Genomic DNA, 19,486 nt, shown 5'->3' on the forward strand with positions numbered 1-19,486 from the left:
TGTTTGTTGTATATCGCTGTCAATACTAGGCCTGACGTAGCAATCGCAACATCTATTCTTGGAAGACGAGTATCTAAACCAACCACAGCCGATTGGAATGAAGCAAAAAGAATACTTCGATATCTCAAGGGCACTGCAGAACACGAACTGTATTTAGGCGGAGGGCCATCATATAAAATGGAGTGTTACGTAGACGCAGATTGGGCCGGAGAAGTCGGAGACCGTAAATCAAACACTGGATACATATTTAAGCTCGGAGGTGGACTTGTTCATTGGCGATGTAGCAAACAGACAAGTGTTTCATTGTCAAGTACTGAGGCGGAATACATCGCACTTGCAGAATGTCTTCAGGAATTGCAATGGATGCGACAGCTGATGGAAGATCTAGGCGAACCGTTGAAGTTACCCGTGCGTGTAAATGAAGATAACCAAAGCTGCATAGCTCTTACTATTGCAGACAGAATTACACGAAAATCAAAACATATTGATACAAAATACTGCTTTGTCAAGGACCTTGTGAAGAAGGAAATAGTTAATATCCAATATTGCCCAACGGACAAAATGGAGGCAGATCTTCTAACAAAACCTTTAGGAGCAGTCAAACTAAAGCAACTAAGAGAAGCAATTGGTGTACGATTAGTCAATGTTGAGGAGGAGTGTTGAAGAGCAACATAATGTACATCGTAGCAACATAGCAACATTGCCGTAGAGCGGTGTAACATAGTTACCTTGTTGTGTTAAATAAATAAAATTTTCATTCTCTGTTCTCAACTCACTGAAACAAGACGTGTTTCATTTCCGTCCACCTGCATAACTCTATCAGTAAAAACAACGTTTTTCGCGTTACGTAAATAATATTTGAACAGAGGCTTTTAATTTTTTTTGTGATAATATATGTGGTAATTTACCTAGATTATATAAACCTTGCCATTATAGCGTTATATAGCGTTAGCTGAGCGTTAGTATCCTTAAATCAAAATGTCATATTTGTTAAACGTCAAACCACCGCGTCAGAGTCGTGTCTTGATGGTGCAAAAGCTTAAAAAATTGACGCGAGTTTTTCTTTAATTTAGGAGAGAATTTCTGTGTCAAAAGTGGAATTTTGTAGTGCACGTAATGTCCGTTCCACCGGTTGCCGGAATGCAACATTTTCCAGCGCTGGTGCCATTTAGTGTCCCACCACCCGGTTTCGGCGCACCTGCTGCCGCCGGAGATGGAGCCGCCACCGCCGCGGCAATATCGATGATCCCCATTGGAGGGATGATGAGTGAATGGACAGAACATAAAGCACCGGACGGACGCGTTTACTACTACAACAGTGTGACCAAGCAAAGTTTGTGGGAAAAACCGGATGAACTTAAGTCCCCAGTAGAGAAGCTTCTATCACAGTGTCCTTGGAAAGAGTATCGATCGGACCAGGGAAAGGTCTACTACCACAACATTAACACCAAGGAATCACAATGGGTGGCTCCTCCTGAGTATTTGGAACTGAAGGAAAAAGTAGACGCGGAAAAAGCGGCAGCCGATGCAGCAAAGGCCGCTGCTTTGAAGACAGTTGCAGCCGCAGCTACCGGCATTCCAATGATGATTCCACCGGTGGTAATGCCCGTTATGTCTCCTGCATTGGCCGCCAGTGATTCGCTTACATCGCTGGCCGGAGTTACACCCGGATCTGCGGAAAACTCGTCATCTGCATTGGATCAGGCCATGGCAGCAACACTGGCTGCGATAGAAGTCCCTGAGGACCCGGAACCGAAGAAAGAGGAAGGCGAGGAAGAGAAACCACCGGTTGAGGAAGAACCCGTTGTGGAGTTTAAAGACAAGAAAGAGGCGATTGAAGCGTTTAAAGAGTTTCTGAAGGAGAAGAACATCCCGTCGAGTGCAAATTGGGAACAGTGCGTGAAAATTGTGCAGAAAGATCCAATGTTCAACGTGTTCAAAAAGCTACAAGAAAAGAAGCAAGCATTTAACGCTTATAAGACGCAAAAGCAGAAAGACGAGAAGGAAGAGCAACGCCTAAAAGTAAAAAAGTCTAAGGAGGAATTGGAGAAGTTCCTCATGTCGTCGGATAAGATGAATTCCACCTTGAAGTACTACCGATGTGATGAGATGTTTGCCAGTCTGGATGTGTGGAAAACAGTACCCGAACAGGACCGTAGGGACATTTATGAAGATTGTATGTTCAATCTGTCCAAACGAGAAAAAGAAGATGCCAGAATTCTCAAAAAGCAAAACATGCGGGTCCTTGGAGAACTGCTGGAAGCAATGACCTCGGTAACGTATCAAACAACATGGTCAGAAGCGCAGGTGATGCTCTTAGAAAATTCATCCTTCAAGAATAATGTTAATTTGCTTGGCATGGACAAGGAGGACGCCCTGATAGTTTTTGAGGAGCACATACGCACTTTGGAACGCGAGGAGGACGAAGAGAAGGAACGTGAAAAAAAGCGTCTTAAACGGCAGCAGCGTAAGAACAGAGATCAATTCCTCGCGCTACTCGATACCCTTCACGAGGAGGGTAAGTTGACGTCGATGTCACTTTGGGTAGAACTGTACCCAATCATTTCGGCCGATTTACGTTTTTCTGCTATGCTCGGTCAAATTGGTTCCACTCCACTGGATCTCTTCAAATTCTACGTGGAGAATTTGAAGGCTCGATTCCACGACGAAAAGAAGATAATCAAAGAGATCCTCAAGGAAAAAGAGTTTATTGTTCTGTCGATTACGACTTTTGAAGACTTTGCCACTATCGTCTGCGAAGACAAGCGATCTGCCACACTGGACGCAGGAAACGTCAAGCTTACCTACAACTCACTCCTAGAGAAAGCAGAGGCCGCCGAAAAAGAACGATTGAAAGAAGAAACCCGTCGCATCCGAAAAATGGAGAACGAACTCAAAGGAATTTGGATCGAATCCGGCCTTTCAGCGGTTGACAGTTGGGAGGTGGCGCAAAAGTTGGTTATGGACCTGGAGGTTTACGATGCGTACGAGAAAGAAGACAAGGTGGAACGACTTTGGGAGGAGTTCATCAAGGAAGCAGAGGACTCCTGCAGTCATCACCACTCGCGGTCCAAAAAATCCAAGAAGAACCGCAAGCACAAAAAGAAGTCTCGTTCGTCGTCTAAATCGGTAATTATATTGAATTATTGCAGTAGTTTTACATTCAATGTGATCTGCATCATCTATCGGAATGTTTTACTTCAATATTGTTTTCTGACATGGCCACTCAGTTGCTTTTTCAATGCGCAATAATATGCAAAATTCGCTCTCAATTGTTAATGATAGACAATAACATAGACTGAGGAATTATTATCCCAAAAACTCCCTATTATGCACTTATCAGTTTCCTTTGAATAATAAAATTTCACACATTTTCGTTAAGGAATCGGAGGCATCAGAACCGGAATATGAGAAACCATCAAAAAAGAAACGCAAGTCTCGATCACGATCGCGCAGCAAGTCCTCCGAATCGGTAAGTGACGAACAAGGTGAACGTGATCGGAAACGTAAGAAGAAGAAGAAGCACCGAAAACATTCGCGCACGCCATCATACGATGATAGTGCCGCACTCGAAGCCAAGAACGGTGGTGGTTCAGTTTCACGATCACCCTCACCTGAGGTTGAACGTAAGAAGGTAAATATGCTTGAACAAACTACAAGATTGTCACAATTCTCATTTCGTTTTTTAATATTCAAGAAAAAGAAAGACAAAAAGAAGAAAGAGAAGCGGCGCTCCCGCTCTGTGAGCAGCACCCGGCACCGGTCACCGCAGAACGGCTCGGGCGGTCGTAATGGAGATGGATCTACCCCCAAGATTGGCGATGACGCTGCCCTGTCCGAGACAGAGTTGGAGTCGCAACGAGCCGCCCTGTTGGCCCAGCTGAACGAACAGATGGATGAGTGATCCTTGTACGAGCCGATCGGTTTACACCGGACCGGATCTGGCAAAAGGATACGCAAGTAACGACGATGGTAGCACGTGTTCTGATGGATAATTATTAAGAAGAAAACCGCTGCGAGAAATGAGTTTGTCTATTTGATCCTACTATGAGAGTAAGGAATTGCGATTAAAAATATGAATATGCACTCATATTGACGTTTAAATTTTTCCTTAAACCTTCCGAACGCCAAGTGTACAGCAATCAACTATATTCTTCGCATAAGGAAAAAACGACATTCATTAGATAAGGCAAGATGGGTTCTGAGCTAACACATACATTTTATTGTAAAGATTTAAGAAAAATTAAGATCAATTATTGTAATATAGAGATTGTTCCAGACAGGGAAACCAAATTTTCTGAACAGCTGATTTGTTTTTAACAACACCGAACTGCAATTTGTTTTGTTTTGTAAATTTCAATAATTATTTGCTTATATAATTTACTTCACAAATAAACTGGTTTCCTTCTACAACTGCTTTTTGATACTTTTTTGTTTGAGTGTTGAAGTAAGGCTCAACAACCTTACCTCGTGATTGGCGGACTTGATCGTCACACTGTTATTCAAATATAATTTGGCAATTATGAATCAATATTCCTGCACTTTCTGGGTTCTACTTACGATCTACACATAAGGGACAGGGGATCAACCTAATTTGCCGTTTGTAGTTACTCCGATTAGATGCTAGGAGCTTCACTGTATCTGCAGGTAAGTATTTACAAATTGTTTATTTGTTATTGACTATTTTATCTGTCTTTTCAGATTTTACTCCTACCTGGATACCTGGTTGGCTACAGCGTCGTTACACCTATGCCTGGCGTATTAGAGCTCCATAATCATCGGTCTTCGGCGATGTTCCTCCGGTTTCCCTAAACGTTCAGGGTAACCAGGTCCGATTCCACCGCGTGCAGCCAGCTTGTTCGTGGGCTTCCACGAAGTCGCCGGCCCCTATCTGGTTCTCTGTTGAATATTGTTTTCGCTATTCTTTCTTCCGACATTCGCACTAAGTGACCAGCCCACTGAAGTCTGCCGTATTTTATACGATTCACAATATTTTCTTCTTTGATGCAGCTGATGATTCATGCGCCTGCGCCACACACCTTTTTTTTAGTTTCCTTCCGAGTATTGTACGCAGCACTTTTTAGTCACTGGTATTCAAATATCATCTGTCCGACACTTTTTCCTAGTGATCGTAATTCATTCGAATCCAATTCTATCAAAAATTACTAGGGTTACTGCTCCTGGACTTCATCTCATAGCTCCGATATTGGTCCTACGAAAAACAAAGCAACGAAAAGGTATTTGATTTGTTTATTATTTTTGTGATTTTTTTCAGCAGTGAGCATGCATGTTAGCAAAAAGAAGGAACGAAATTGGTGCCGTATTTCTTTGTTTCGCGATGAGATGAATATATGTACAGTGAGATTGAAAACGGAACAGTTCCCCTATCTTGATTTTTAATTATTCGATAAAACTTTGCAATAAACTGCGATGGCTAAGTTTGTTCATTTTTGGCTCATCTCTTTATCTCCTACACTATCTACCACCATGTAGCCCACTATGACAAGTAGCCCATTATTCTGCAACGCTGCTAATGCGACGTCGTAACACCCTAGCCCGTAACTATAGGGTAGGGTGTTATCCCACCACGTCTCTGAACCTTGCCGTCCGCCATTCGGATCCGTCTGTCCGAACCCTTCATCACCGCCACCACAATGCCTCGAATACCAGGTCGCCTTCGTCGATCGGCTTTTGTTCGTCAAACCATTTCGACCGTTGGTTGATCGTCGTAAGATACTCCCTGCACCACCTTTTCCACATTTTGTCTACCAGAAGCCGGGACCGCTTGTACACGTTCCTCAAAGCTTCGGCAGAACCAGTCGCAAACTTCTCCACTTCCAAGTCAGCACCCGACACCATTTCCCGTAGGAAATGCTTCGGCGTCAGTGCTTCTGCTTCGCCAGAGTCTTGCGGCAAGTAGGTCAACGGACGCGTGTTGATCATATCCGCCGCTTTCGCCAGAGTTGTCGCCAAGATCTCATCGTTTAGCTTTCTCCCGTCATCGAGCACCCGCATCGCTTCTTTGGCTTGGCTTGTCAAGTTTGCTGCGGAAACGAGCGAAGGCCATCCGACACGACTCGATTGTGAGACTGTGCACAACCTAACAGCCAACAGGTGAAAACTGCCACTCAACGTTTTTCCTTTCGCCGAACTAACCCTACAGAGCTGAAAAGCCGAAGGTGAGAAGTGACCCGTTCAACTGGTAGCTCGGTGTTCGTGGACGACACTTGTTGACATTACACCATATGCACTTGCTCACCACCTGCTGTATCGCCGGACGTATTTTCGGGATCTGAAATCGCTGCCTCATTCCGTTGAATACAGTCTCCGGATGACTCTGTCCGAACTGTACGTGGTAGTGCTGCATCAAAAATTCTGCGTTATCGCGTGTGAACGCGACAGAATTATCTGGTACACCTTCGTCGTCTAATGCCGGTGATAATGTAGATTTTTTCGCCCAGCCGGATACTGGTTCGACCTCGGGTTCGACCTTGATCACTCCGTGGAATAGGACAAAACCTCGAGCTTCTTCGTAGGTCTCTTCGAACCCTACTTCACGCGTTGGCCACAGTTTTTGCGGCCGATATACGGACGGTCCGCAAAACCATTCTCCCTCACTTTGTAACGGCGGATCTAGACCCCACTTCGTCAGCATGTCTGCGATGCTCAGCTTGGTCGGGATCAAGGATTTTTCTCTAGTTTGACGTTTGCTAACTACCGCCATCTGGTTCGTGATTTGCCTAACTAACTGAAATCAACAGATGTCGTTAGTGTTTAAACGACGACGAATTCAAGCTCTATCTGGTAAATCTCTTAGTCGACTTCCTTCTTTTTTAAATAAAAGTGACAAGCAGAGGATTTCTTCGCGGTTTATCACCACAGAATGCAAGACAGAATGCAAGTTTTCATTCTTTTCTTTCGTTCTGAGAGGAGAAACCGCAAAGAAATTCTGCTTGTCACTTTAATTTAAAAGAGGGGAAGTTGGGGAAGAGAATTCTCTAGAGCTTGAACTTGATGAGTGATCAAGTTCGACCACAGGGCACCGGTATGACCCATGAAGCTGACTCCGAACCCTTGGACCACCACTTATTTGCGCCTGAAATAGCCATCCTTGAGTCCACCTTCTGTGTAGCTCCGAGACGATTTGGACGATAGCCGATAAAACGGCGTTCCAGCCAACTTCATCTTTACACATCCTCCGAACTAGGTTGTCCGGGGTAGTGTCCAGACCACTTGTGGCAAGCATGTGGTCACGCATTGCGCGAAAACGTGGGCACACGAACAACACGTATTCCGCCGTTTCCTCTAAGCCTGCGCACACCGGACACTCGGGCGAGTCCACAATTGCGATCGAGTGCAGTTGCAGTCAACTCCACCTCTTCGATCGGTTCGCCGTAGACCTCCAGTGTAATATCGTCAGCGAAGCCGACGATTACCACGCCCACCGGGAACTTCAACCTCAAGACACCCGTACATGACGTTCCACCGGACCCGGTATGGAACCTTGCGGAACCCCTGAGGTTATGTCAACGCACTTCCGGCCCGCCTCCGTGTCGTATACCAGTACTCGATTCTGGAAGTAGCTTCCGAGAATCTTGTACAGGTACTCGGGAATTCCAAGACGCAGGAGCGCATCTGCAATAACTGCCCAACTGGCACTATTGAATGCATTTTTCACGTCGACAGTCACTACTGCACAATAGCGAACTCCCCTGCTCTTACGCTGGATAGCTATCTCCGCGGATTTGGTAACCGACAAGAAAGCGTCTACGGTCGACTTACCCTTTCGGAAGCCAAACTGGTTACTCGATAGACCATTCGCACCCTCCAACCTGCATCAACAACCTGTTGGGGATGATCTTCTCGAGCACCTTCCCCTCCGTATCAAGCAGGCATATTGGTCTATATGCCGACGGATCCCCCGGTGGGTTTCCCGCCTTTGACAATAGGAACAAGCTCTGCCTTTTCCATGATTTAGGGAAGACTCCCTCGTCCAGGCATCTCTGCATGACAGATCTGAACATCTCGGGAGCCTATATCGACTCGGCCCCGTTACAGCTGTAGGTACTTTTGGTACCGACATTGGCCAAGTCCACATCCAACATGGCCAGTGATTGCCCCCGTTGATTTCTTGGAACGGCTTCCCCATTCCACGGCCTAAGCGTTGAAGTCCCCATCTATCACCACCGGCCTACGCCCCATCAAGTAAGCCGTCAAACAATCCAGTATACGACCGAACTGCTCGATCGGGTTCGGGTCGGGTTCGGGTTTAGAAAATTAGAACAATGTCGGGTTCGGGTCGGGTACGGGTTTGTAAGATGATAAAATGTCGGGTCTGGGTCGGGTACGAGTTTAGGAAATGAAGTATTGAATGTTTTTTTATTCGCTTCTGGTAATTTTAAGGCTTGTTCGTTGTTTGGGCTTATACCCTTTTGAGTGTAAAGAGAAATATGAAAAATCCAGTTTGAGTTTTCCGCCAAAAAAATGTTCCGGGTCCAGCTCGGGTTTAAGACTGCAAAAATTGTCGGGTACGGGTCGGGATCGGGTTTGATAACAATTTTCATTCCGGGTTCGGGTCGGGTCCGGGTTTGAAAGGAATTTCTAAATCGGGTTCGGGTCGGGTTCGGGTTTACAAAATGTGAAACCCGACCATCTCTACTGGACGCCTGCTGACCAGCCAGCATCCTACCGAACGTTCCAAGCTCCTGATGAATGCCATCCGGCGCTACCCAAGACTTACGTGGCTGATCCACGATCCCACTGCGCCACGCGACTTATGCGGCCGATCCATGATCCCACTGCGATAACGTCGACGGCCATAACATCGCACTAAGATGGAGAACGGGAATCGTTCCTGGGCCCATAACCTGTTGGCCGGAGAAGGGAACCCCCTCACGAAGAACAAAAATTAGAGTTCCCTTTCACTCCACGGCAGGCTACTGACTGATACTTCTGCCAGCAGCTGCAGTTCTCTTTATTCAACAATAGGTGTATACAATACATCCATAACAATAACAATAGGTGTATACAATACATCTTAATCTATACCAAAGAGCAACTACAACTAACCGGCGCCCGCTTCTTATCCATATTCGATCTACAGCGAAGCGTCGCACACTACCTGATATTCCAACAGATTCTTCTTCTTTTCGCTCGAAAAAAAGACATCCGCTGCGGGCCGATGAACATTTGAGTGAATTCGGAGCTTTTAGTTCACCGGATGTTCACGTTGATGTTCATTTTTTGTAAACTTGACCCTCAGATGAGGTTTTCTTCTTACTGAAAATCGACGCGTACGTTGGTGTTGGTGTTGGCTACGCTAAACATGAACTCTTAGGGTCTCGCCGACATTTCTCACCAACACGAACGCACGGTTAATGGTTGCAAACAATCCCATTTGATTTTGCCGTGACAGCTGCTCGTGGTTGCAAACAAACTGAGTAAAAGTGTGAGTGAAAAGTGCGTGTGCGTACCACGGGACTGACACTTGTATACCTCTACCACAGTTCATTTCGTAGCCAACATAGAAAATTCCGCACTGACAGCCATAAGAAGAATCATGGGAAAGAAAGAAATAGGTGCGTTCCACACTGACAGTTCCATAAACGACAAGCAGAAGAAAGGAGACTGATCTACACTACGAAAACACAACCAAAACATCAGACCCCCGGTGCGTACACGCTCGCAGAAAGCCTAATTAGCATAGGCCTGGAAACTACTCAACCGTATCTCCGCTCGTCTATCGAATAAATTATGTTATAATGTATAAGATGAAGTACCAGATATAAACAATACAATCTAGTACCTCAAGAATGAAGTGAAATATCTCCTGAGAAAATAAATATTTAACAGTGCTGCCTCGATTTATAATAATTTTTGTTTTGATATTGTGATTCAGGGATTTGCTATAGATTTGTATACAGAATCTTTGATGTTCGTTTATAATATTATACCTATAATTATAAAAATAATATTGCTCGCACCTACTTTACTAATTTTTTTTTCTCCGTTTCAACGTGGATTAGAGTGCAAACTTGATAGACGCTGTCGACATGGAGGATAGCTGCCGTATTTGCTGTAAATCGGATCCTTTTGAACCAGTTCGACTGAATTCATGGTCCGATATTCTGGAGTCTACCATATCTGATATGTTTATGTACTGCACTCAACTGGAGGTATGTAGGCAACTAATTCGTAGCATATCACGATATAGCTTGAACTACCGAATATCTTTTTTCCAGGTGTCCACTGAAGATCAATTACCACAGCAGATTTGCAGTCAATGCTTAGGGAATCTTACGGTGGCATTTGAATTTCGAAAACTATGCCGCCAATCGGATGCTGCACTCCGGGGGCTAATTCGGAATAAGAAACCTTTGAATCATCCAACTGTTACTATACCATTTACATCAACACAGAAATATGGGCAATCCTCAATACATCTTTTGTCGGATAAGGCATCCACAGAAGAGTTACCGTGTTCTACTATTCCCTTGGAATCGGAGTTAGAACTATCAGGAAATAATTTACCGAACACATCGGAAGCGAACATGCTTGTATACCATTGTTGCATTACCCGATGCAAATGGAAAACCAAGGAATACAACAAGCTGAGAGAGCACGCCGTCAAAATTCACAGGGCCAAAAGAGCCGGGAACGAGCTGGGAAGGCATGCGAATCACCGTTTTACTTGCTCAATCTGCATGTGCGGATTCAGCAGCCGAACGCAGTGGAAAATTCATCAGGGGTTTATCCATGGAAATCAAAGACTGTACAAATGCACTACATGTGGCGAATCATTCGTTTCTGATGAGCAATTGACCACGCATGACGCCGTTGGATGCCAGGTGAGCCAAAAGGGTTTTTTTTTTTTAAATTTCACTCATTAGTCCTCTCATGCAAATGAGGGGGTGTAAGTGTCAAAACTTAGTTTTGAAAAAAAGGTGCAGTTTTTTAATATTTTTTTGTCGTTTAGTAAGAAATTGTATAGAAGTTCAAAAAAATACTAATTTTCTATGATTTTTCACCTTTATTATAAACAACGTAATAACTATATCAACGCTGTATATCAAACTATATTTGTTGCAAAGCGCTAAACCCAAAGCAGTCTCATATGTGAATATGTACATTATGTGGAAGATATTGATTTGAAAAATGTATTGGAGGTAACCATTTCGAGTCCCATCGAAGGGTAAGTGGTTACCTCCAATAAATTTTTCAAATCAATGTCTTCCACATAATGTACATATTCACATATGAATCTTCAGAACGTAGTAAATTAATGTCCAAGTCGGGTGGTTTTTCTCCCCCAGAGACAAATTTTTTTGAAGACATTTTTTATTTCGAAAAAAAATTGTTCGCCCCACTCTACTCTAAGTGCACAAAATTAAGAGTACTTCATGGTAATTCTTCAATCTCTCATAGGTAGACGCTAACAGGCCAAATAAAGCAAACAACGAAAACGTAGACATATCGATTGAAGCTAATCTGATTCGGAGGATACTGGATACCAATGAGTCGGACAGTCTCTTGCGTATCAGCTCGGAAGAGCAAAAAATAGTACAAAATGGAAAATTACTTAGTCGATTGAACAAAAATGAGTTGAGGCACTTATTGAAACAAATCAGATTGTATTTTGTCTGCGAAAATTGCAGCTTCAAAGCGAAAAACATACATCTTATACGAACCCACTTGGCAATTGGAAAGTGTGCGCAAGGGTACTACTCCGCCTTAGGATTTTGCCAAGTGTCTATGCGCAAAATACAGCGCATGGAATGCGAGACATGCGGCTACCAATGTATTAACACCAGCAATGTTCGGCGACACCAAGAAAAGAATAATCATTATGGGATACGGCGATCGGTCATAGCCCGTCCGATAGCGATGAGAAACCTTCCATGTGAATATTGCGGTAAAGTGTTGACAACTGCGGGTAATCGAAAAGCTCATATAAGAAGATGCTCACGCACTATTTTTAAAAAAGAAACTAAAAATCATCCATCGGAAGTCGCTGATACTGTTCCAAAACATACTCACGAACGTGACGACAATCGAGAACGTGGTATTAGCAGGTGCTTGAGGACTACTAGTGAGAATGAGGACCTTAGCCATTCATCTTTATCTACGACGAAAGGCCGAAATAAAAGTTCAACCAATATACTTGAAGGACATTGCTTGTCAAATGAATACGATGATCATCAGACGGAGGAACCAGTCGTATCGGAAATCAAAATTGAAGAATTTGATGCATTGGACATTTTCAATGAATCTACCAATGGAGGAGAATCGGAAATGGAACCAGAGACAACCCATCCCTCTCCTGTCTTGCAGGGGGAACATGTATCGAATGACGAACCGAGATCATGCATGATTTGCGGCTATAGTACCAACAAAGTAAGCAACCTGAAACGACACTTTCCAAGATGCATTAAGAAAGTTCCGGCCGATCAGTCGATTTACTTTCGTTCGATGATAGAACGCGAGTTGGCCAGCAGACGTAAGAAGGCATTACCGCGCTCGTGTGACATTTGCGGATATTCCAGCAAGAAAATCGGAAATTTGAATCGACACGTAAAAAGATGCGTGGAGAAGGTTAGGCTGAAATAAAATGTCGAAAAACGAAGTCGAAGTGTATTGATTTTTTGAAAGAAAAAGGCTTTTCATTAGAAATTTTTTTGCCTTTCTCGTACAACAAAGTTGTACCAAAAGGCTATCATTTCACTCTGAAAACGAACTTTTTACAGGAACATCTGATAGTAAAGTTTCTTATACCATTCGACTCAGTTTGATGAATCGAGATGATGTCTGTGTGTGTGTGTGTATGTTTGTGTGTCTGTATGGTCACTTTTTCAACCTCAAAAACTCACACGATTTTCATGTACTTAGACTTACACGCGCTTTAAAGTTGAGAGCGGACTCGATGTTGATTATTGCCATTATACACTCTAACTTTCACCTACTCAGTGACTGAGTAAAATTATATTGCCGTCTCTCTTCTTCCCACGGAAATTTTACTCAATTTCCGTCAAAAGCAGGATTACTCATAGTTTTGAGTTGTCCTGCTTTTGACGGAAATTGAGTAAAATTTCCATGAGATAGAAAGAGAGAGCAATACAATTTTACTCAGTCAATGAGTAGGTGAAAGTTAGCGCACAGACAAACAGACATAACACTCGACAAATTTCCATCGTTCACTGATTTACTGGTCAATTCAAATAATCATTAATTGGCCAATCGATCACTCGTGGCGCGCGCATCGTTTTTGCTGGAGTTTGACGTTTGCTCACTACCGCCATCTGGTTCGTGATTTGCCCAACTAACTGAAATGTGTTCAATGTGTTATGTCTGTTTGTCTGTGGTTAGCGTGTGGCAACAGAAATTGCACTCGATAACGACACGATTAACTGCTGGTTCGTACGCTCGTGGCCATGATGTTGTTTGCGTTTGTTTTGTGTCATACATTGGAAGGGGAAAAGAGGGGTTTCATTGATGCTTCTACATGCTGTTTGGGTTGGGTGGTGTGGAGTAATGGTGAAGTTTGGGTGATTTCAAGGGCAAATTTGAAGTTTTCGTTTTATACATCTCCTTATTTCCATATTATATTATGTATGCGGTTTTGTTAGTCTTCTATTTATATTAAGGAATCTTGTAATCTTGTAATATCAAGATTACAAGATTCCTAAATAAATATTTATATTTAGGAATCGTTCAAAAATGACATCGTTGCCTTGGCGAAGGGGGTGGGGGTGTCGTTGGTTGAATAATCTTAAATGTATTTAACGTCATATTTAAGTCGGCCTTGAGAATTATTGGCTTAATTTTCAAAATGTTCGAGTACATTTCACTCCGAAATCGAACCTTTTATAGAAGTCTTGGAGACCCATTATGTTATATACCAACCCGACCAGTTAGTCATAACAATTATATCAATATGTGTTACAAATAACAATACTTGAAATAATTTTGTTATAAATTCTTTGTCAAAAATGGATGAAAGAAAATTTAACGATCGTCATAACTTGATTATAACATAATGTATTATGCTTATTTTACAGAAAAACAAAATTGCCAACATTTTTGGTAGATATAAATTGGAAAAAACGAAGTTACCACCTTCAGTATATCTTGATTTAATCGAGAAAGGCATCGTCACCGCTAGGTGGATTAATTTGGGTTTTTCTATATGATCTTCATGATGAATCGCGAACGTTAACCGTTAAAGGAATTTCGGCTGTTTCGATCAGTTGTACACCCGGGGGGTATTTTTAGCTTACCTGTGAGTGCTGTTGTCGGTTGCATATTTATTCGAATTTTCGCAAACGCTTCACTGCGATTGTGGAGCAGGCCTACAAGTTCGTAGAACCATAGCAATATACTCGCCGCGGGCCGCACTGGTTTGTGTCCGGACGAAGCAGTCTCCTCCTAGCGATGACTACTTTCGTCTGGAAACTTCGCAGCAAACCATCGTTTTGCCTCAACGATGAATGTTGATGTGCAACCCCGTGTTCATGATTCTCTTGCACGCCCATGCCGTATAAAGAAACTGACCGGCCCGTGCCACTGATACGAGTTTTATTCGAGTTCAATGCCACGGGACGGCAACCGGCAAATCGAAAGTTAAATCGTGACGTCAAGGTTTGGTTGAGCTGCGGAAATTGCTTCTCGTTTCGATCGGGGAAGAAATCGTGAATCGTCGGCGGGGGCTTCAGATGGCAGGGTTTGGGATGAACGTTGAGCAGTACTTTCGGCGAAATTTTGTAGCATTGCTTGTTCTGGTTGGCTTTCTCGCGCAAACGATGATACTTTTGATATTTGCCTTCAATATGATCTATGTTCGAAAACAATATGTGAAATATTGAATAATTTGAAAAATAATTGTTGAGTCAAAAAAATGGAACTTACGTTCATACTGAAATATGAACGGCATCAAACCGTTTCCGCATATTTCGTAAAGATATTCATAGAGGAAGATATCACTTCTACCACGAAGAAACAATCCAGCATTCTGTAAAACAAAACGACATGTATACTGCCGTGAATCGCATATTTGTCCCATATGAATAGGAAACCCATCAAAGATGGGACAGATATGCGATTCACGGCAGTATAATATGTAGGTATATATTGTAATAACTACGCGATTGGCAACAGAATAAAACTAGTGATTTGGTTTAATTTACGAGGTAGGCAAACAAATGACTCAAAGTCCCATTTTTTTAAATATACTTACATTGAAATGTGGGTACACAAATTCCGGAACGACATCCGGTTCTATTTTTTCCAAATACGGTATCAGCTCACGGAAGGCAAACTCACCGACCGACCACAAACCCCGCAAAATACGTGACAGCCAATGGTAGTCGATCGACTCTGGCTTCCGGTGGCCGCCAAAGTAACGCTGCAAACGTTCCACTAGCAGGAAGGTACATTCTTGTTCCAGGAAGCCCCACTTGCTGGAGCAGAGCCCAATCACTCGGCAAACCTCATCCGCAAAATAGTCCGCACAAATCAGTGTCGTGATGTTCTCGCTTTCCAGCGTGGTTGAATTGGGATTGATCACTTCGCCGTTGGTGCTCTCGGACATCTGAAGACTAACGTTGTCGTCAGGGTCCTCTACTGGACTGGGTTCTTGCTTCAGTTTGGCGGTCATCTCCGGCGGCTTAATATCGTAGTTAATATCTGCCTCAGCAATCATTGGAGCAGGGTGCTGTACCATGAACCCTTGAGTGGAAGCATCAAACTCATTGTTGAATTCGGTTTTGATGTGAAACCCATTGCCTTCGCTTATGTGATGTTCCTGGTCTTCACCGACCTCCTGCTTACCCAGCCCTTGAACCATCGAGAATAAAGCTTCATATTCATCTTTGATGTTGTTGATGTCGATGCCATCTGGACCTTCCTTGATATTTTCAATGCTACGAAGAAATTCTTCCGTTGCATTAGAGTTCGAGTTATTAGAATCCTCCGACGGCCCTGGCATTCCACCTTCCATGATAGTCATAGGAACGGATGAATGACCGAAAGCACCAGCTGACTGACGCGGATCCATTGTGTCTTGTGGTGAAGGTTCAGTGCCGTTATGATTAATTGACAAAGGTTGCTGGACCTGTGTGGTATGTGACTGGGACTGCAACTCGATGTTTAACTGCTGAGTTGGGATATATTTTTCTTGCATAAAGCTGGCAGCTCCCAATAGGAGATTGACAAAAATTTGACTGAGGAGACTTAGTTCCAATGTAAGATCCGAATGAGAAATATGGTAGTTTCGCACTAAGGCTTCCAGAAACTGCAACGAACGTTCCAATGTGCATTCAGTGTACTCAAATCCTAGCATTTCGATGACTTTGGTCAAAAGCAACTTCATCAACGATGGAACATGGGCATTAGTGGACAGAATATTAATAGCCTCCTCGAAGCTTTGTTCATCACCTATATATACGGCATCGCAAATGTTGTTGTACAATTCGATTAGATCCTCTGCTAAAGCCGACTCAGCCATCCAGGAAGTTGTTAATACTGGTATATTGCTCTGTTCCATCGTAACATCTTTTATATATTCCTCCCGTAAATCCAGTACTTCATCGGAGTTGAAAAAGTATACGCCATCGTATTCAATTTTGTCCCATGGTTCATTATTGGCTCCCACAATTGGTGGAACGTCACAATCCTTCAGCACCTCGTTAACCAAATCGTACGTCACCCGGCCGCTAGAGTGTCGGCTGTAGGTTTTAATATTCTACGGGTTTAGAAATAAAGTTCAACCATCCTTCATCGGTTTATTTAAATATGTAATACTTACGTTGGCAAGTTCCCATAGTTTGTAAGTTGTGTCCTCCGCCAGTTTGGTATAAACATCCGGGGCCACCTCTGTCTCCTGCTTATCATGCTGCTCCCAAATCGTACGCACTGATCGAGAACTAAACCCAGCATAGGATTTGTACGAACCCTGAATGGTAAGTAAAAAAATCAATGATTAGGGAATCCTAAAATTCAAAACGGAACAGAGATTGTCGTTTCCCGTGGCATACTTTTTCTTTTCCGATTGAGGACGAATTATTCAAATCGTTTCCCGATGAGTTTGTATCGCTTCCGCCGGTAACCGCAGTGGACCGCAGATGATGTACCACATTACTCCCCACCGGAGTAATGTTGTTTCCAACGTTGTTGTAATTATTGTTCAGAGCGTTTGCCGCCGATGATGAGGATGAAGAGCAAGAACCGATAGATGATTTGCTACGTTGCTTTACTTTAGATGAAGCTGATTTCTTAGGACTGGGCTTCATGATTTCTAAGGGGAAAAATGTGCTTAGTTCAATCTAAATATATTTAAAAGGAAAAAAATACTTTTATCTGATGAAGAGTTTTGTGCTAGTACGATATCATTTCAAATAAAGCAACAGTTTTGAATAAAAATGAATAATAATTAATAATTATACAGAATAATGAACCAGAAAATTCCTATTTAATACCCGAAAATATTTACCAAAACAAAACTGTGTTGTCAAATCAATGATGATTTATTAAGGTGAGGAAATCAACACGGAAGAAATAAACTATAAGGAAAACTATCACTCCTAGATGGTGCAACTCAGCAAAGATTGAGTAAAAATGAGTATATTTCCGTATATTTTTTGACTCTTTTGAAATCATTGTGATGACCCGATCATTTTTGAGGTTATGAGTATAGATAGTGGAATATATAGATGAGCGAAGATAAATCCTCTGTCTCCAAACGAACTGTCAAACGTGTCTCCAAACGAGCATGACGTCACGATTTCAATGGAAACGCTAAGGCCCGCATTGAAAAATGTCTAAAAGCGAACAGGAATCTACCTCATTCAGACACAAACCACCCTAGTCAAGTTTCAAAGTAAGTTTGGACTCAAACCAAATGTATATGGCATTTCGATTTTTGCGAGTGTGTTTGTTTGTTTACCTCTATACATTCGACTATGAACCAGTTGAACCGTTGAACCGGTACAGCTGTCAAGTTAATTTTCCTCGCGCTTTTTATTGTCGCCATCTTTTTTTACTGTTATACATATTTACCATAATCGGAAGCGGTTTCTAATATTTTTAAAACTCCCGGAATGAAAAAGAAAATTGCGGAAATTTGACCAGTGGATTCTGCTGGATTGTTTCGGTGAGGCGGCGGTAGTAGTGGGGGTGATTTCGGCGGGAATCCATCCGAAGTGCTGAACGTCAGACATGTCAACAAAACATGAAGCAGCCAATTCATCTCCTACCGACGAAAAACGTTATCTTCCGACCTTTCGTGCTAATCCAAGTTTAAAATAAAACCATACACTACCTGTCGACGCCACCGTTCTCCTAAGGCCTTTGATTCCGTTCCTCTGGGGATGACAAGGCCTATCGAAGCTCCTGGGCCAACGTTTGTCGCCGAATGATCTCGAGTAGTTACTTGGTTTCCAAAGGAGAACACTTTCGCTACCGGCGACCTTTTGAATTGCTTTCAGCTACTTTTTTCTCCAGTCAAGGAGAGAAGTTTTCACTTAAGCAATGAACTAATTACCTTCTATTAACACTGAACTATTTACCTGCACTTAGTCAGGAGTTGTTCGGATTCATTCACGAGAACCCTGGAGTGAGTTTTGAACTTGATTTATTTGAGGCAATATGTACAATATGGGTCTTAATACTACATGGTGTAACATCGATATGTATATTAAATAATGGTTTTATTTCAGCTGGTATTTTTCCGAATCCCTTTCAATACCAGCTTTTTAGTCTATTTCCCTACTGTAATCTAAAAATAATACTATGGCCTCATAAGGGCTAAATTTTATTATCATTTTCCTATTTGCTTATGGCATTTCCAGATCAGGAGAAGATTGCAACACATTTGTAGAGCTTAACGTATCCTTGCTAAAGGATAAAGAGAGATGGATAATTTATGCACGCGTGTGTATTGCGTGGGCGTGTTTTTCTTATCTCATGCGCTGTCTCAAACTAACATCTGCTTAGCATAGAAAATGTTATGCAAAGGAGAGGGTTCGTTTTTGCCTATACTTTTCATTTCATTTTCTCAAGAATTGTATCTGCATCTAGTCGGACCAGAACTTGCCAGTTCGTTCTGATTTTCATTCGAAATTAATTACCTCGCGTCTACATCCCGGAGCCCGTAAACACCTAGTTTACTCAAACCCTTTCGTCAGTACGCGAGTATAATTGTGGATATAACGGTGCTAAAGGTTCCACTACTTGCGAAAGTTTTCATCCTGATTCGGAGATTGTATATTATTTTCATGTTGCGTTGATCTTTGCATATTATTTCTATGCGAAAGAAAATTAGTTATTGAGTCCCAAAACGACGCTAGTAATTGCCAACCCAAACCATATATATCGTACAAAATGCGTCCATGTATTATTGTGTCGATCGCGAATTTTATAATCCGACCAATCATATAGATACCTATGAATGTTGACGTTATGTTTCCCAAACGCGCCGACCACGACATAAATTTAT

The 19,486-nt window shown here is 42.6% G+C and overlaps 3 protein-coding genes across 4 annotated transcripts; 2 read left to right on the plus strand and 1 right to left on the minus strand.

Annotated features, from left to right (window-relative positions):
• Positions 1–980: 980 nt before the first annotated feature.
• LOC134213618 (pre-mRNA-processing factor 40 homolog A) lies at positions 981–4,090 on the plus strand. The gene is made up of 3 exons (XM_062692848.1): positions 981–3,129; positions 3,383–3,634; positions 3,698–4,090. The coding sequence occupies exons 1-3, from the start codon at positions 1,117–1,119 to the stop codon at positions 3,902–3,904; spliced, it is 2,472 nt and encodes an 823-aa protein (XP_062548832.1). The 5' UTR covers positions 981–1,116; the 3' UTR covers positions 3,905–4,090.
• A 5,561-nt stretch (positions 4,091–9,651) lies between these two features.
• Positions 9,652–12,622, plus strand: LOC134218031 (zinc finger protein 708-like). 2 transcript variants are annotated; one of them, XM_062696908.1, is made up of 4 exons: positions 9,652–9,670; positions 10,026–10,175; positions 10,242–10,847; positions 11,425–12,622. In XM_062696908.1, the coding sequence occupies exons 2-4, from the start codon at positions 10,053–10,055 to the stop codon at positions 12,604–12,606; spliced, it is 1,911 nt and encodes a 636-aa protein (XP_062552892.1). In that variant the 5' UTR covers positions 9,652–9,670; positions 10,026–10,052; the 3' UTR covers positions 12,607–12,622. The 2 variants fall into 2 exon arrangements, with proteins under 2 accessions (XP_062552892.1, XP_062552891.1); XM_062696907.1 differs by lacking the exon at positions 9,652–9,670 and adding an exon at positions 9,799–9,933.
• Positions 12,623–14,280: 1,658 nt separating this feature from the next.
• Positions 14,281–17,491, minus strand: LOC134213619 (uncharacterized). The gene is made up of 6 exons (XM_062692849.1): positions 17,344–17,491; positions 17,028–17,287; positions 16,799–16,945; positions 15,230–16,735; positions 14,902–15,004; positions 14,281–14,827 (listed from the first exon to the last, which is right to left on the minus strand). The coding sequence occupies exons 2-6, from the start codon at positions 17,280–17,282 to the stop codon at positions 14,346–14,348; spliced, it is 2,493 nt and encodes an 830-aa protein (XP_062548833.1). The 5' UTR covers positions 17,283–17,287; positions 17,344–17,491; the 3' UTR covers positions 14,281–14,345.
• Positions 17,492–19,486: the final 1,995 nt, after the last annotated feature.

This window comes from Armigeres subalbatus, chromosome 2 (genome assembly GCF_024139115.2).
Source record: "Armigeres subalbatus isolate Guangzhou_Male chromosome 2, GZ_Asu_2, whole genome shotgun sequence".
Classification (NCBI taxonomy): Eukaryota; Metazoa; Arthropoda; class Insecta; order Diptera; family Culicidae; genus Armigeres; species Armigeres subalbatus.

Excerpts from the sequence above, each read along its gene's own strand:
- LOC134213618 (XM_062692848.1), top strand. The coding sequence starts at position 1,117 with ATGTCCGTTCCACCGGTTGCCGGAATGCAACATTTTCCAGCGCTGGTG. Across the intron at positions 3,130-3,382 it reads CTCGTTCGTCGTCTAAATCG|GAATCGGAGGCATCAGAACC; the intron begins GTAATTATATTG and ends ATTTTCGTTAAG. Across the intron at positions 3,635-3,697 it reads CTGAGGTTGAACGTAAGAAG|AAAAAGAAAGACAAAAAGAA; the intron begins GTAAATATGCTT and ends TTAATATTCAAG.
- LOC134218031 (XM_062696908.1), top strand. The coding sequence starts at position 10,053 with ATGGAGGATAGCTGCCGTATTTGCTGTAAATCGGATCCTTTTGAACCA. Across the intron at positions 10,176-10,241 it reads TGTACTGCACTCAACTGGAG|GTGTCCACTGAAGATCAATT; the intron begins GTATGTAGGCAA and ends TCTTTTTTCCAG. Across the intron at positions 10,848-11,424 it reads ATGACGCCGTTGGATGCCAG|GTAGACGCTAACAGGCCAAA; the intron begins GTGAGCCAAAAG and ends AATCTCTCATAG.
- LOC134213619 (XM_062692849.1), bottom strand. The coding sequence starts at position 17,282 with ATGAAGCCCAGTCCTAAGAAATCAGCTTCATCTAAAGTAAAGCAACGT. Across the intron at positions 16,736-16,798 it reads AACTATGGGAACTTGCCAAC|AATATTAAAACCTACAGCCG; the intron begins GTAAGTATTACA and ends CTAAACCCGTAG. Across the intron at positions 14,828-14,901 it reads GTTCATATTTCAGTATGAAC|ATCATATTGAAGGCAAATAT; the intron begins GTAAGTTCCATT and ends TTTCGAACATAG.